Source organism: Barbatula barbatula (assembly GCF_947034865.1).
Source record: "Barbatula barbatula genome assembly, chromosome: 15".
In the NCBI taxonomy this organism is placed as follows: Eukaryota; Metazoa; Chordata; class Actinopteri; order Cypriniformes; family Nemacheilidae; genus Barbatula; species Barbatula barbatula.
The window spans coordinates 22,027,852-22,044,223 of NC_136778.1; the positions used below are offsets into that span (position 1 = coordinate 22,027,852).

The 16,372-nt window shown below is 39.6% G+C and overlaps 1 protein-coding gene across 1 annotated transcript; it reads left to right on the forward strand.

Annotated features, from left to right (window-relative positions):
* Window positions 1-6,013: 6,013 nt before the first annotated feature.
* Window positions 6,014-12,423, forward strand: kcnk2b (potassium channel, subfamily K, member 2b; the record flags this gene model as incomplete). The annotated part of the gene is made up of 6 exons (XM_079474283.1): window positions 6,014-6,322; window positions 6,884-7,001; window positions 8,836-8,996; window positions 10,296-10,512; window positions 11,026-11,165; window positions 12,100-12,423. Exons 1-6 carry the CDS (start codon window positions 6,134-6,136, stop codon window positions 12,421-12,423), a joined length of 1,149 nt encoding a protein of 382 aa, XP_079330409.1. The 5' UTR covers window positions 6,014-6,133.
* Window positions 12,424-16,372: the final 3,949 nt, after the last annotated feature.

A 16,372-nucleotide genomic window follows, 5' to 3' on the forward strand; every position in this document is an offset into this window, starting at 1 on the left:
TCCTTTCAGCAACTGGTCAGCAGTCTTGCCTCAAGCTGCCCCTCTGCTTCGCGCTCTCCCCTGCCTCCGATCCCAGAGAGTCTTTCCCTCAGAATCGGGGTTTTGGGGCATCACCACACACTCTGCTCCACCACCAGCTAGCCTCCGTGGTAGGCGTGGACGGCGGGAGTCGTGGGACTCCCCATCCGACTCTTCCAGCACGGAGATAGTGGGGTCCCCCAACGCTACTCTGCAGCTGGCCACACGTCCTGTGAGCCGGTCAAAGAGGAAGAAGCAGAGGAGAGGGGCACCGTCCTGTCCTGCCCAGCAGCCGGTATCCAGCCCTGCCCAGGCGTCGAGTCCGGTGGTCCCGTCGAGTCCGGTGGTCCCGTCGAGTCCGATGGTCCCGTCGAGTCCGGTGGTCCCGTCGAGTCCGGTGGTCCGCCCTGCACCCAGTCCTGTTCAGCCGGCCTTCCTGTCTTGCCCTTCCCCTTCCCGTTCCTCCCACTCCGAGAAAGGTATCCCTACCATGCACAGGCCTTCCTACCCCACACCTCCGCCCAGCTCTAGGAAGCTCCTGTCCCTCCTAAATCCCCACCCAGTTATTATGTTCCCAAGTTTGTCCCACCCATTCCACCTCCCCCCTTCCCATTGATGTTTATTTTATTGTCTAACCCCAATCCCTTTTTAGTCATGTTAGCCCTGCCCTTAGTGTGTTCTGTTCTGTGTTTATGGTGTCTGTCCTCCTGTCTGTCAGTCTTGTCATGTTTAGTGTGGTCTTGAAGAACTCCTGGTGGAGTCATGATCCTGCCTCTCCTTGTCTTGGTTTTCGAGTCTTGTGGCAGGATCATGTCAGTCCCATGTGTTTTGTGTGGAGAAAGAGCATTGTTTTGGTTTGAGAAACCATGCTCTCTCTCCGGTGTCACGTCCTTTAGTCCCGCCCCTTGTTTCCCTGGTTAGCGGTCCATTAGTGTTAGCCTTGTCTCCAGCCCTGGTCCATCTTTCCCTTAGTGTTTCAGTCCCCTCACCTGCCTCGTGCAATCCTCCTGTTAGCTTTCCCTTAGTGTTTCATCTATGTCACCTGCGGCCACTCTCCCTGTGTCATCAGTCATTGTTAGTGTTTCCTTTTATCAAGTCCCAGTTTCCCTCTGTTCCCTTGTCGGTTCATTGTTTATATGTTCATGCCATAGTCCGTCCTGCATCGTTTGGATTCCCAGTGTTCCGGTTTGAGGATTATAGTTTATTTGTTATTTTAAGGAGTTTGTTTGTTTTGTCCCTCTTGTGGGAGGTTTTTCCTTTGCACCTTAGTCTTGTTTTGTTCTTGTTTTCCCCATCGAGGGTTTTTGCTTTGGAATAAAGTCTTGTTGTTCGACACATGTCTGCCTGCGCTTGGGTTCTGTGCACATCCATAACACATACTTTACCCAAAAATTCTGTCATCACCTTTGAGTTGTTCCAAATGTGTATAAATGTCTTTACTTATAACCTGACAAATTTTGCCCCCCATTGACCATAGTAGGAACAAATATAATGGAGTCCAAAGTGCCCCAGAACTGTTTGTTGTCCTACATTCTTCAAAATGTCTTTTGTGTTCAGCAGAACTATGGGAATCAAAGCGTTTGGTTATAAGCTTTCTTCCAAATATCTTTCTCTGTGTTCATCAGAGCAGATCAATTGATGAAGATATGGAACAATTTAAATGTGATTAAATGATGACAGAATTTTCATTTTTGGGTGAAGTATCCCTTTGACGGTCCTCAGACTTTTCTAAACATTTCAAGGCTTTTCGATCAGAACATCCAAAATCACAGAAACATCAGAATTTTACTTGTTTTATCGCTTATGTTGAAGAACTGTTAATGATGTTGAGGAACCTTTAAAAGTTTGTTTAGGCCCCCTAGTGGTAAAGGAAAAGACTGCATTCAAGACATCAGGCTCAGAGCTTCTGAATCAAAGCAGGTCACACACTTAACCTTGCATTGAATATCAAACTCGCACACTGTGGACTGCCTCACATTTTTGGTCCTGAACAAATATATGACAAAACGCAACCTTACCTTTCTCTAAAACAATGTAAAAATGTGTGTTATGCACAACGCTTAACGGCATCTTAAAATTATGAGATGTAAGAAGTAAAACATAAACAAGCATTTACATGAAACTCTTGTTTTATTATTTGTAAAAGTACACGATTCCATAGTTGTGGACCTCTTGAACCCTTGTGTATCTGTTTGTGCATATTTTGTATTATATTGCCTATTTGTGTTCCAAAAATCAAGTACTCAGACATAGAAATAGAGTTAACTGCATTTTAAAATACTTGTAGTCACACAGTTACTTTTTATGGATTACATGATTACATATTATTGATGAAAGACAAGACAAGATTGGGTTTACAAGATAAGATCAAGATTTTTACACTATTTTTAGGAAATCCTCAGTGGTGAAATATATGAAAATTTTCTTTTATTCAACAGTCACAAAATGCAAAATGTGTGCCTTTTAAAAATTATCTTAAATTGATTTCCTTTTACGTTTATTTGATGAATTATGGCTTAAAAGTGGCCGGGCATCTTCAATACTAATTTCACCATCAAACTCCATTAAATCAATCATCTCAAGTTTTGATCTCTCGGGGTCTTGGGAAAACTTTTCAGTTTTACAATCAGTAAACAGCAAGTTCTATCAGTGTTGGCATTTTGTCCGTAAATGTCATATTATTTTTCTCTTGCTATCTGTCAAAATAGTATAAAAAATGATCCCGCTTCAATATTTGTGACATCAAATAGGATTTAAGTCAAAAATAACCTAAATGTAATCCACATTTGCCAAAAATTGTGTAATCTAGTAATTATACTACTGACTCATTTTGTTATGTAATTCGTAATCAACAATTCATTAGTAATCTACCCAGCTCTGGTAATTGGTATGACTTTAGTAAATGGACGGTTTCATACGTACTGCGTATGCACTTATTTATTTTCTAGTAAAAACATTGAATGCATTTTCTTAAGGTAATAAGCCATGTTTTGTTGTAGATTTATATGTAGTTGTCTCTGGGCTCTGTAAAGCTGAACAACACAGCTTCTGTATTACAGAGATATATTAACCCACACTTGTTATTAAATAACAACATATATGCATATTAAGAACACATTATGCACATTAGTGTCTACAAATAAATAAATATACATAAAGAGTTGCATTTACGTCATGGCAAACGAATGCATTACAAACATAGGTATCTATTGCATAATGCTCGGGCAAATCAACATATGAAAAACCGTCAGCTCCTGTCCCAGTTCTCTCAAATAACAACGATGGGACAAGTGTGGTCGACTTCACGCGGCGCTGCGCAGACTGATCAGCGAATGACCACAAAGTACCACGAGCGTGATTAGAAAGCACCGCTTGCTCTTTCCGGCGTGATGACCTCAAGTCTGTCCCAAAATGCACTCCCGCGTACCCTTGTGTACTTGTGCGTCCCTATAGATCTGCACTGATGTCACCAAGTGTGGACTCGGAGGAGGTCAAAAAGACCGGAGTGTGACATTTGTGCCTAGACACTAGCCAAACTCAAGCCGGAAGAAATGGTCTCTATAGGCTATTGATTAAATCAAATTTTTAAAGTTTTTTAAAGTGGAACAATATAAAGCTGTAGTAAGCAGGACATCATGTGGAGTCAGAAATTGAATTTTCATTTCAGTGCATCACTAAAGTTAACGTCATCGTTGCCCTAGTGACAGAGACTCAAGTGTACCCGTGAAAGTCATGCCAGTATGGCAGAAAATTGATGAGTCAGTGTGAGGCTGAATGTCACTGTCCCCCCACCAAATTGTGCTGTTGGCTTGAATCAATCACTTTCTATTCTACATACGTCTCACATCGGTTTTCTCAGACCCAGAAGATTCAGCTGAAAATCTATGATTCACGTCATTTCAATGTATTGCTGCTCTCTGGCCTTGCTTTGTCACACACTGTTCATGTATCTTGTGAAGACGGATGACTGATGGATTCACCAGCTGCTTCTCATTTGTAAACGTCCTGTCCGTGCATTTGCAATAACATCAGCTTGTAATAAATTAAAGGAAATAATGATTTTAAATCACTTGCTTACATAATGCATCAAATTAGAGATGATAAAAATATCATCTGAACCAGCTAGCCTAAATTCTCCAGTATTACTTAAAAAAGGTTGGACGTCCCCCGTTCACACAGATGCCTAAAATTGTCTAAAATCGCTGCATTATGCTCGTGCCCGTCAGGCCAGTATAGTAAACATCACTGTTTTTACAAATATGGGGTTTTCTAGTTGACACCGAAACAATAACAGTATTGTTTTCAACATCCCGACCGCAAAATAATACACAGCGCTGTGTAGCAGGAACGTAAAGGTTAATATGTTTTGAACACCTCCAGAATGAGACGGACTAACAACAAATGTAATTTTCCTTGAAAGGAGCACTGAGAGTTCCAGGGGATTTCCTCTAATCATTTTCATTAAAAGACCCCCGGGGGGGGGTACAAATCAATTCATGTTGATTTTGTCCTCGTCATCGAACCGGGTCTGGAAAAGATTATTACCATTAACCCATTACACAATTCCTTTAAGTAGTGTGTTTGGGGTCATATTCCAGTAGAATAATGCCATATAACATAACACCAGCAGAACCCAAGACAAACCAGTAGAGACCATCAAAGACCTATAGACCAATAGCTTTCAATGCAATTGCCTGGTTAACCATTCAATCAAGTGGCTACAAATAAACCATGATAACCATGGTGTTAGAATTATTTTCCCCATAGCCCACATAAATGAATGAATACGTGTAACCAATGTGTGGTTTTACTGCTCACAGCGGACAGCTGGCTAAATGTGGAAGAAGGGGATTTATTCTAAACTAAACATCCTTTGACATGCTTTTTTGGTTATAACAGGTGTCTTATTGTGCCCTATATAAAGACCCTGAAATAAGTAAGTTACAAAGCTTGATGTCTCTCTGTGTCTTGTTTTTTTGCTCCCAGGTCTGCAGAAGATTTGCCATTTTATTGGTGATCCCGAACACAGATAGAAACTTAGTGTTCGAAAGGAACCTGATTTTTAACCCACGGTAACCACAAATGAACCACGCCAAAGGTTAAGCTTTCGTTACTAGATTTACTATAATAAAACCAAGGCACGTTTTCGCAGGGCTGCAACCAGCATCACACCCTGGCGCGCGCGCACGGGCGACGCGTCATTGAACGCGGCGAGTGGATGCGTTGAGATGCGCGTGTGTCTTGAGGAGAACCGCTTTGCTCTCTTCCTCCATCCGACACAGTCCTTATCTGTCAGGCGAACACAACAGGGTCGGATCAAATGAAATGGACCCGCAGAAAATCTGCCGCACCGCACCGAGCACACGGTAACGCGACGCGCGGAATACTGAGCCAAGAAGTAAGTTACATAACATGTGTGTGTATATGTGTATATGTGAGGATGATCAACTCAAGTATGATATATTAGGATGTAAAATAAAGCCACTGTAAGGTAAACGGCATCTGCACTCTCCTCTGGCATCAAAACATAGATATAAATATATAAATAAAGGTATGTAAAGGTAGATATCTAGGAAGATCTAAAGAGATGAATGATGGTCTGATAGCTGGTTTGAATATTTAAAGCTCATATGTTCTCTCTGGACAATAAAACAAAGCATTCATATAAAACCCCGTATGGCGACTGTACTATTCATAAATGATTGAAATATTCCACTGCACCTCAATTTTTCAGACATCTCCATACTGCATATATTACATCGTATTATAGCCTATATGTGTCGTATTATGAAGTGTGAAAGAAGTCTACTTGATATTTTATTATCTATGAAGTGTACAGTTATGAAGCATGCATATAGGCTTATCGTGGAAACATTAAAAACAAAACCATCCACTTATTCATTCTGTCATTGACTGCTTTTTTTTCGCTTTCTGCCGTTTCTTTCTTTTATTGATTCTTTTTAACCCCCCCTCTCTCTCACGTTCTGTCTCAGTGGCTGCTCCGGACCTTCTGGATCCTAAAACAGCCGCTCACAACTCTAAACCACGTCTGTCGTTCTCGGCCAAGCCAGTGGTGCGGAACACCTCGGATGATTATGAGCCTCGTGTGAGCGTCATGCGCTGGAAGACAGTGCTGACTGTGTTTCTGCTGGTGGTGCTCTATCTCATTCTCGGAGCGACTGTGTTTAAAGAGCTGGAACAGCCGTACGAGAAGTCCCGGAAACTCTCCATCCTTGCAGAAAAACTGGAATTCCTCTTGGAGCATCCCTGTGTCAACTCATCAGACCTGGAGAACTTAGTCAAGGTGAGAAAGCACGGATGCTCATTCATTACATAACACAACAAACTGCATTTGGACATAACAGTTTTTTCTCTAAATGATTTTAATGTAACATTTAGATTGAAAACAGTTTGCAGCTGTAACTCTGTAACTCTTAAATTGTATGAGCGAGAGTGTGAAAATCAGACATTATCTTCTTATGTGTGTTCACCAGTTTAAGTTAAATTGCTCTGTGTCCATGCACCACATGCATTTCACAGGTTTGCGCTGTAATCGTCACAGGGGAATACCAGACTTTCACACGCACACCATTTTATGATGAATGTCTCTAACGTTGTTGCCTTTCATGTTGAATTACCTTCTTGTATCCTAGTTTAACATTTATTGAACTGTAAGTAAGGGTTTCCGTAAAACTGTATTTTCAGTTTATTTGCTGGCACTAGTTTGCACATGTGAAACACTGATGCACGAACAGTGATGATGACCTGAAATGTGTGCATTCATTAGATAAACAGCAGAATTGTAATGTGTAATCATTCAATGTGCAGTGTTATTGTTAACGTATGCAATCCTTTTTATTATTAGCAAGTGGCATCCGCCATACGAGCAGGCGTGAACCCTTCAGGAAACCCGTCCAATCAGAGCAGCTTATGGGATCTCAGCAACTCGTTCTTCTTCGCTGGAACAGTTATTACTACTATAGGTAATAAACCCCCATGCACGAACGCACACCGATATATCGGCCAATAATCGGTTTTGGTCAATAAAAGCAATTTTTCACACTATTGGCCGATAGTTTTAAAACTGCTTATGCTCAGGGTCGATATATCCTGTCAATCAAAAGACGACAGCAAATTTGTAATCTGTGTATAGAAAAACATCGCTTGTTTGAAGATTCGGCGCATCACTAATGGTATCCAGAATGTACTATTACTGTAACCATGATATCGGTATAGTACATCTATGGTAATACAAATGATATTCAATCCAAAAAGTCGACAGTAACCCAAATAAGCACAGTTACAGCAGTGCTATGCAGACAACACATTAAACGTTGAGGGGAATGGGTTATGGCAGCTGAAGATCCCTCCAGGTACCCTTAGTGTCAGCTGAGAACATCGCCTGGCCTCAGATTTCCATGTCTGTTGCCACATGCAGATGGTAAGGTCAGAATGAAATGCAAACAACACAAATCCATCCAGACCTGTTCCATCGGTACCTTATTACAATACCAGAACCCGTGTGACCATGCGTAATCACAGCAAACAGGGAATTTTCTCAGAACTTGGGCTAACATTGTATAATCGTTTTCTTGACGTTATCAAAACGTCCGATGTCCTCCACACTGTCCAGCGCAAAGGTGCAATTATTTGGTGACGTTTCAGTCCACCATTCTTAAAAGAGTCATTCTGTAGCCATCAGCTCTGTCATCCATTCATTCTAAAATAAAGACTGAATGAAGGGCTGTTGGCAGCATTAGAGACGCAAGACGTTGCCAAAGGTCTTGAGGAGTGCAATAATAAAAGATAGCCAAAGCACAAAACAAAGCATGTTTGTAGCAGACCGGGTTTCCATATGTGCAATCTGATATACTGAGATATTCAAGCAATTTCACACAAGCAAAAGAGTAATTATAAATTTAATTTTTTTGTATTTCTTTCTAAAGGCTTTTTTAGTAATAAATAAGCCTATGCTAAATTTGGCTACGCATCATAGACGTGCACAATGAATCTTACAGGGAATGAAACGAATGCGTTTAAGATTTTGCCGATATGAAACTGCAGGTTGGGTTTAATAAAACATAAGTTAGTCAGGCTGTCCCTATGCCAGCTATTCCTGAATTTTCATATGTCTTAGAACGGCTTGGAAAACGATTCCTAGTGCTTCATGATAATACTGTATATGGAACATATTGATGATATAATGGCGAATAATTCCAATTAATTTGAGTAAAACAAGAGGAGTCAAACACATTTCAGTATTTTTCTTGTGAATAACTAAATAATTGATGTAGTATTATTGTTATGTCAGTGAATGTGTGCAGGAGGATGAAGCACAACTTCAGAGAGCTCAGAGCCGGCGGCGGCGATGAATTATTGATCAGTTCACTGTCAGACGACAGACTGAGTGTTAACCCCTCATCCAGAACAACATTACAGCTCATTTACAGCTCACCATCTCTCAAACCTGAATGTGTCGTCTCATTTACATCTCACCTTTACTACAAACACTAAACCCTGAATGCATCTATGTGCAGTTCCAATGAGAAAGCGTATTCGCATTCATTCTCTTCCCAACCGCAGTGTGCTGCCTACATAAACATTTCTTATTACAAAATAAGTCTTGTTTATCTTGAAAAACATAAATGTAAAAAAAATATCATTTTTTAGCAAACATTGCAACAAGGTCCCAACGACCCAAACGCCACACGAGGGTTAAAACTATAAAGACGAAAGATATCACAATTTGGGAAAAACGCTTATTGTTAAATATAATTTACATAACATTTATATGCTGTATGTTTGATCTCCATTCAGGTTTTGGGAATATCTCACCTCACACAGAAGGCGGTCGTATCTTCTGTATTATCTACGCTCTGTTGGGAATTCCTCTGTTTGGATTTTTGCTGGCAGGAGTTGGAGATCAACTGGGAACCATTTTTGGAAAAGGGATTACTAAAGTTGAAAAGATGATTGATGTGAGTTAAAGCAATCGTTTCCTATTTACAAAACCATTCAATTGAATCCGTACAAAACCATTTCAGAATGTTAATAATGTATTAACGTATAGTGTATATTTAAAAGTGTATATGTTATCATTAAAATAATCCAAACGTCATATATACTATAATTAGAGATACTATACAATTTATGGGATTATTTTTGTGTCAATAAAAATTAACGCAACTTTAAGAAACGAACAAAAATATACAATGAGAAAGAAAAAAAACACTTTGATAATTAAAAAAATGAAGATTAAGTGCCCTCATAAGCCTTTGTTTACATTAAGAGAAAGTACACCTTGTAAAATAGTATCAATACATTTAAAAGACATTTATGTTTTAAACGCTACAACAACAAAAGATATTCATAAGGTGACCCAATGGGAGGTCTTTAGAATGTTTTATTAATACAGTCTGCACTCTTTCATTATATACATTATATACACACTTCTACATAACAGGTTAAAGAAAAGCAGAAAGAGAGACTTAAAATATAAACAAACATTTAAAGGTAGAAACACATAAAATGCCACCACGATTAAAATCTATAAATAATAAATATGAACTGAAAACATAACACTTTATTGTACTCGATCTCCTCAAAACTCCCCAGGCATCTCGTTTTCCTGATATCATTGTAATTATAAACTGCTATATTGACGGCCTCCAAACTCACGTAAAGCTGCATGTGAATACGGCCATCTTGTTATTCACACAATCACAGATGCTAAGAGTTGGAATGCTGAAACACATCTTTTCGTTCTCGAAGCTGCATACTGTTCTCAGTTGAGTTGCTATACAGTTCTATACAGTGATGAAATACAGAACACGGTGGAAGAACAATGGTCCTGGTCCCTGGAGTGCTTCGGCATTGAAAAATGTTGTGTTTTCATTTGAGGGTCTTCGAAAGCATTTCAGTGCAGGCTGAAGCAGTGGTTCTCAACAGGGGGAGACCATCTGACTTCTAAGTGGCCCTCAAGATTACTAAACTAGACAAAATCAGTATTAAAATAATACAAAACAACCTAAAAAACATTATATTTCTTATTATTGTATGTATTTTATCCGGATCACACTGAACATTTAAGATTTACATTTAATCATTTAGCAGACGCTAATGCGACGTGACCTAAAAGGAAATTTCTGTTATGATTCGCTCACCTTCATGTTTTCTGCATAACACAAGGAGTAGTTTTTAACAATGTCCTGCTATTTAATTTATACAATAGAAATCAGGTTTTTACATCCATCTATCGGTTTTTGTTCTCTCTTTAGAAGTGGAACGTGAGTCAGATGAAGATCCGTGTAATCTCCACTCTTCTCTTCATTCTGTTCGGCTGTCTTCTCTTCGTCACTCTGCCAGCTGTCATATTCAAACACATCGAGGGCTGGAACGCGCTCGAGTCCATCTATTTTGTCGTCATCACCTTGACAACCATCGGCTTTGGAGATTTTGTCGCGGGCGAGCGACGTAACCAAGGAGAGAACAGTGGTGAGTTGTCCTAAAAACTGTTCAGACTCTTCTTCACACTTGTATTGATGTCATAAGAAAACAACAGATATGTACCGATACTACATTTCTCCACCGATACCGATTGTTCAGAGCGATTCTGAAGATTAAATCAATATTTCTTAACTTTCGGAATGTTTTTAACGATTTCGTTTCATTTTCTTTTGATTGACTTCTCCGATCTTTTTCTGTGAAAATAGCTTTTTCTTGACCGATACCGATTATTGGCCGATATATCGGTGCATTTCTAGAAAACTAAACACCAGGATCATCTGGAAGAACTCTTCAGAGTAATTTTTCTGTGACTTTAAATCAACTGTTATGTTTGACTTGTTCTGCTTGTACTAGCTGTCTTTGAAAATAAAAACGTTGTGGTTTATTATTATCCAATGCAATCATATTCACCTGTTTTACTGAACTTGTTCACACTTTGTTCAGATTTTTGTAGCATTATGTTTCATTGTTTTATTATATGATGATGTTTTGCGTGTTCAGGTGGTTCTGAGTTGGAATATCTGGACTACTATAAACCCGTGGTGTGGTTTTGGATCCTGGTGGGTTTGGCGTATTTCGCTGCTGTTCTCAGTATGATTGGAGACTGGTTTCGTGCCATATCTAAGAAAACAAAAGAGGAGGTGTGTTCTAATGCAATACATGGGCACAAGACAACATGAAAACATATTTTACTTTAGTAATTCATGTTTATGGTGTTGTTGTGAATGTCATGTTCTTGAACAAAGACCACAACGATTTTTAATGTAATTTAAACACTGGAAAATATGGCTTCATCTGCGTAACCATCCTATCAACACCTGTCTCCTGGTCTCTTAGCAACCGCCTCTATCTAGATACAGAAAGCATCTGAGCAAAGAGCTCTTACACACAGAGGAAGAGAGGACAGGTTATGAGGTGGACTGCTGGAGAAAACATCTGGTCCTGTTTGAACCTTATTTTGAGCACTAGAATCTATTGGAAACATGTAATCTGATGTTGCTCTTTCTTTGCTCTGGTGATTTGATGGAGGTCTCAATTGTGTTTCGTTTAAGGTTAAGGTTAGGTCAAATCATCTGGATTTGGGTGAATATGAAATGTTTGAATCATATTGAGATCTTCAATCATATTGACTTTTGATTGCAGACTTGACAAATCTGACCTCAGATTGACACATTGTTGACATCTCTTCTCTAATGAAACTCTAATGACAGACACGTTTGACTCTATTTCTCAGGGGAAATATCTGAGACGCAGATGAGACTGAAGCAGAAGTTTGCATTCGCTCTCAGTTTAATCTCATTGATTGAAGAAACAAAATAAATATTAAACCTTACATTTTTTTGAGAGTTTGCTAGGTGCCATTTTGTCTTTTGCAAACAAGTACTTCACCCACAAATGAAAGTTCTTTTCATCGCTCATGATGTTTTCTCTGAATGAATTTTTAAGATCGGTCGCCATCCATTCAAAGAAAGTAAAATAGACGAACATCTTTGTGTGAGCAACAGACCAACGTGGAACTTTTCCTTGTGACAAATTGTGACCTGAGGGTAAAATGTGTCATTTTGCTCTTAACAGGTTGGAGAGTTCCGAGTTCACGCTGCTGAATGGACGGCCAACGTGTCCGCTGAATTTAAAGAGACCCGTCGCCGCCTCAGCGTCGACATCTACGACAAATTCCAGCGCGCCGCGTCCATCAAACGTAAACTGTCCGCTGAAATCGTCCTCAATCTACCTGTCAATCAGCAGATGACACCCGGGAAACGCGCGCGCTCCGTTAACCTCGGCGACGAGAGAGAGTTGGATCCCTTCCCGCTCGTACGGAACGGAAGTTTGTTCCTGAACGGCCTCAGTCCGGATTACGCCAACCACATGGATACAGCTTTCGTGAGAACAAAATGAACAAGGAATATACACTGAACACGTGTGGAGAAGATGTCGTACTGGCATGGAAAAAGATGCATTATGAAAGTTAGGATGAACAGAACGAGAGAATGTCGCCATATTTATCCAAAGACGCTTGTTTTTAACCTCACACCTTTCTGAAATATTCACCAGTCAATAGGCAAGTCATCTGCATCAGATGAAGAGATCCTAAACTCCACTTCATGTATCATCAAAGATGAAAAACTGCTCATATTCATGAAGCGATCACCCGTTTGTCTGAATGAGAGCTTAGAGGAGAGTTAGTCTGCATCCACCTACACTGCTCTCGTGAGGTCAGAGCGCTTCAGATGAGGATGTGTTATAAATCATCCCATCACTTATAGGCCTAAAGGCAACAGAGACACGTTTTTATGCATGCACACTTCTTAGTGAACGGCCACCAAAACAACGTACACCTGTCCCGTCTCTCCACCAGCTCACTTACGGATTATGACGACGTCACATCAGCATTTCTTTATGGGAAGTTTTGTTTATCAGACTGAAGCCGTCTCGACCGGCATACGCACAACGCAATATTCAGCATGAGTTCTGTGGTTTAGGGATGAGAGACATGATCCACATCTTCTAGTGTTCATAACCTGCACACATCATGAAGTCGCATCGAGCAATGTGTTTGTGCCTTACCTGATTTGCTTCAGTGAATCAGGGCTGAAACTATTCTTCGAATGTGATTTATATCGATGGATTTGTATTTTTACATAAGGTAGATTACGAAGTCCTTCAGCCGGCTCAAGTGTCAAGCGTTCAAGTGATCCCTCCGTGTGGACATCTAGACGTTGATGATTATAGTTGATTTGGAAACACACTCATGGCGCTTTAGTTGTTTAATTGGGAACAGGTGACCGCGGTTCATCAATCATTACTGTTGCCGTTGGCAACACGGACAAACCCATAGAAGACACTTCAGGACACAATGAACTTAAGCTGTTTTAATATTATCATTAGACACAAGCTGCGTCAACATTTAGAGGCTCTGGATTCTTTACAGTCGAATATCTAACTAAAATTGAACTACGGAGGACCGCTCCTATCGCCAGTGACAGCATCAACATGTTTCCGATGGCTTAAAAAAAGAAAAGAGAATATATAGAATATGGCATATTGAAGTATATTGAAGAGAGGGTTCACCCCAAAATAAAAAATTATCTTTAACACAAAATAAGATGATTTGAGAACGTCTCGGTGGTTTTGTGTTCAGACTATAGATTTTAATGGGGTTCAATGTTGTTTGACCACATGAGTGGGAGTAAATGATGAAAGGACTTTTATTTTGGGGTGAACCCTTTAAACTACCTAACAGTAAATCAGATGAACCAACCTTAAACATACCGTATACGGGAGAAAATGCAATATATCATTTATTATTAAAACATTGATAGGGATTCTTTGGGATATGTGTACTGATCTGTTTTGGGCCATTCCATCGAATGGGTAGCATAAGTTTGGATGTAACTGGTCAAAATTAAACATCATTGTTTCCTTTTCTATAACGCTGAATCTAATAACACACATATTTACTAATCATTATGTGTATATCTAAGAAAACTGTTTAAAAAATGATTTTTCCGAAGTTTTTAAATGCATTTTTGTAAGAGGACTGAAAGTAGCAGGACATGGTAAAGAGTGCGGACACAACAATTGCTATTTATTCAGTGTTCTGGGCTGTTCTTAAATTTGCAGTTAATTTGCATGTGCATGGCACTTTGCTTGGTAATAAAATGTATTTTAAAGTTAATATTTATGCATTTTTATACATATAATGGCCTGGGGACAGAAATGTCACCAATTCGGTGGAATGGCCTTTTTAAATGTTTATTTACAAATATCCAGTCATCTCGGGCGTCATTATAGAAGTGGCTGTGATGAATGCATTTTTTCGATCCTTCACGGCCTGAGAAAAGAAGCGCGCATTTTAACTTTCTCTGAACTCTACACAACCACAGACTGTTATCATCATATCTCACACCCTACAACAGAAATTGACCGTATTTGTCATTTTGACTGTCCATGCCTTAACATACACTGACAGTGCCACTAGTGATGCTACTAACACAGGTACATTTTCAGTAGCATGACAGTCCAGAGATGTTTTCAGTACAAGCTGCTTTTTTCAAGTTAAAGGTGTAGTTCGCCCTAAAATAAAAATTCTGTCATCATTTACACGCCTTCTTGTCATTTCAAACCTGTATGACGTTCTTTCTTCTGCAGACCACAAAAGAAGATATTTTGAAGAATGTTGGGCATCGTTGGTTGATGTACATTGGTTTTGTGTCCACATAAGAGAAGTTAATGGGGATCAACGGTTTTCTTTAAAATATCTTGTTTTGTGTTTTTTGGGGTGATTCTGACACAACATTACACCAAAGTCTGTTTACGGCGGAAGTTGTGCCACTCGGCGGCCATGTTTGCAACGCCTCTGGGCAGTTATTTACATCGTAGCGGGTCAACAGTCCGATCTTTTTGAATAGTGGAAGGTTTATATTTCTTAAAACGCTTGTAAAATGGGTCTTTCTCCGCTAGAGCGGCCATATTGAGCAGTGCATTCCTCGCCATTCATTGTAATGGCAGTGGCGCATCTGTTGTTAATATACACAATCTTTGATTACACAAAACAAAAACGTTGGGTTTTACAGCGGAGAGAGAGGAAGCTGTTGATCAATAACACAATACAAAGCTCTCTCTCTCTCTCTCTCTCTCTCTCTCATCTTCGTATCAGATTGAATGTTCATGCGAATGCTTCATTTTAATAAACAAGACACATTCTGTGTTGTGTTTAAGTGTAAATTTCTCTCTCGTGTGATGCTCTGACCTGATAAACACCTTCAATGCAGTTCAGCTGTGGGGGTTTTATGGTTGGTCGATGCACAAGTGTGTCAGATGGGCGTTGAGATGCTGTATATTAAAAGATCACTCTTCTCAGTCCCATTCTCCTTTTTTAAAGTTTACAATAAGTTAAGTAAAACAATGATTGTTGTTTTCAGATTTTTCAGTACCGTCAATTTGGATATCTCAGTGTCCTTTCCAGATATTTTATGACATTGTTTCTTATGATAATGCCTCATTACTCATCCTAAGATGAAAAGGCTGCGCGGGGTAACCTCTGACTTCCAGATCTCTGGGCTGAGGAGGAGGTATTGCACACAGTTGCCATGACGATCGGCGACTCGTTTTAGCCACCAGCTCAATTGACACTGCTGCAAGTTGTTACCATAGTAACCAAGAAACCAGAGTAAATTTTGTCCTTCGCTCACCCTCTTGACACTATTCAGGGAACGAAGATAACTTACTTATTAACTAAATGTGTCTCCCAAATGAATCATGTGTTTTCAAATTCACCAGAGATCTGACAGAGAGAGAGTAATCGATCCGAAAGATACCGTGCAATTTTCTCTCTCTCTCGAGCTTCTAAAGAAACTTCATAGGAAATATGATGTGAAGTTCAAAAACAGGTGTTAAATCCTCAGGTGGCTTCTAGTTGAATAAAACGCAGCGGTTTCGATGATTCTTACCACACAAAAAAAGAAAAGCTGAACTGTAACTAAAATATGTATTTTTCATTTTGTTTAGAAATGTCTGTGAACTAGATGGTTTGTTTGCAAAAAATAAAATCACATTACTCATCACATCTTCATGAAGATTTTACACTTTAAAGGTCCAGTGTGTGAAATTGAGTGGCATCTAATGATGAGGTTACGAACTGCAACCAACAGCTCACTCGTCTCCCCTTTGAAGCACTACAGCATCTGACACAGAACTAAGATGTCGTCACGTTTTCACGTCTTTGCTGAAGGAGATAATGTATTTATGAAATGCATTCTGTAGAGCAGTTTGTCCGTTTAGGGCTACTGTAGAAACATGATCGTGAAAGGGAAACCGCGGTGTATGTAGAAAGAAAAAGCTCATT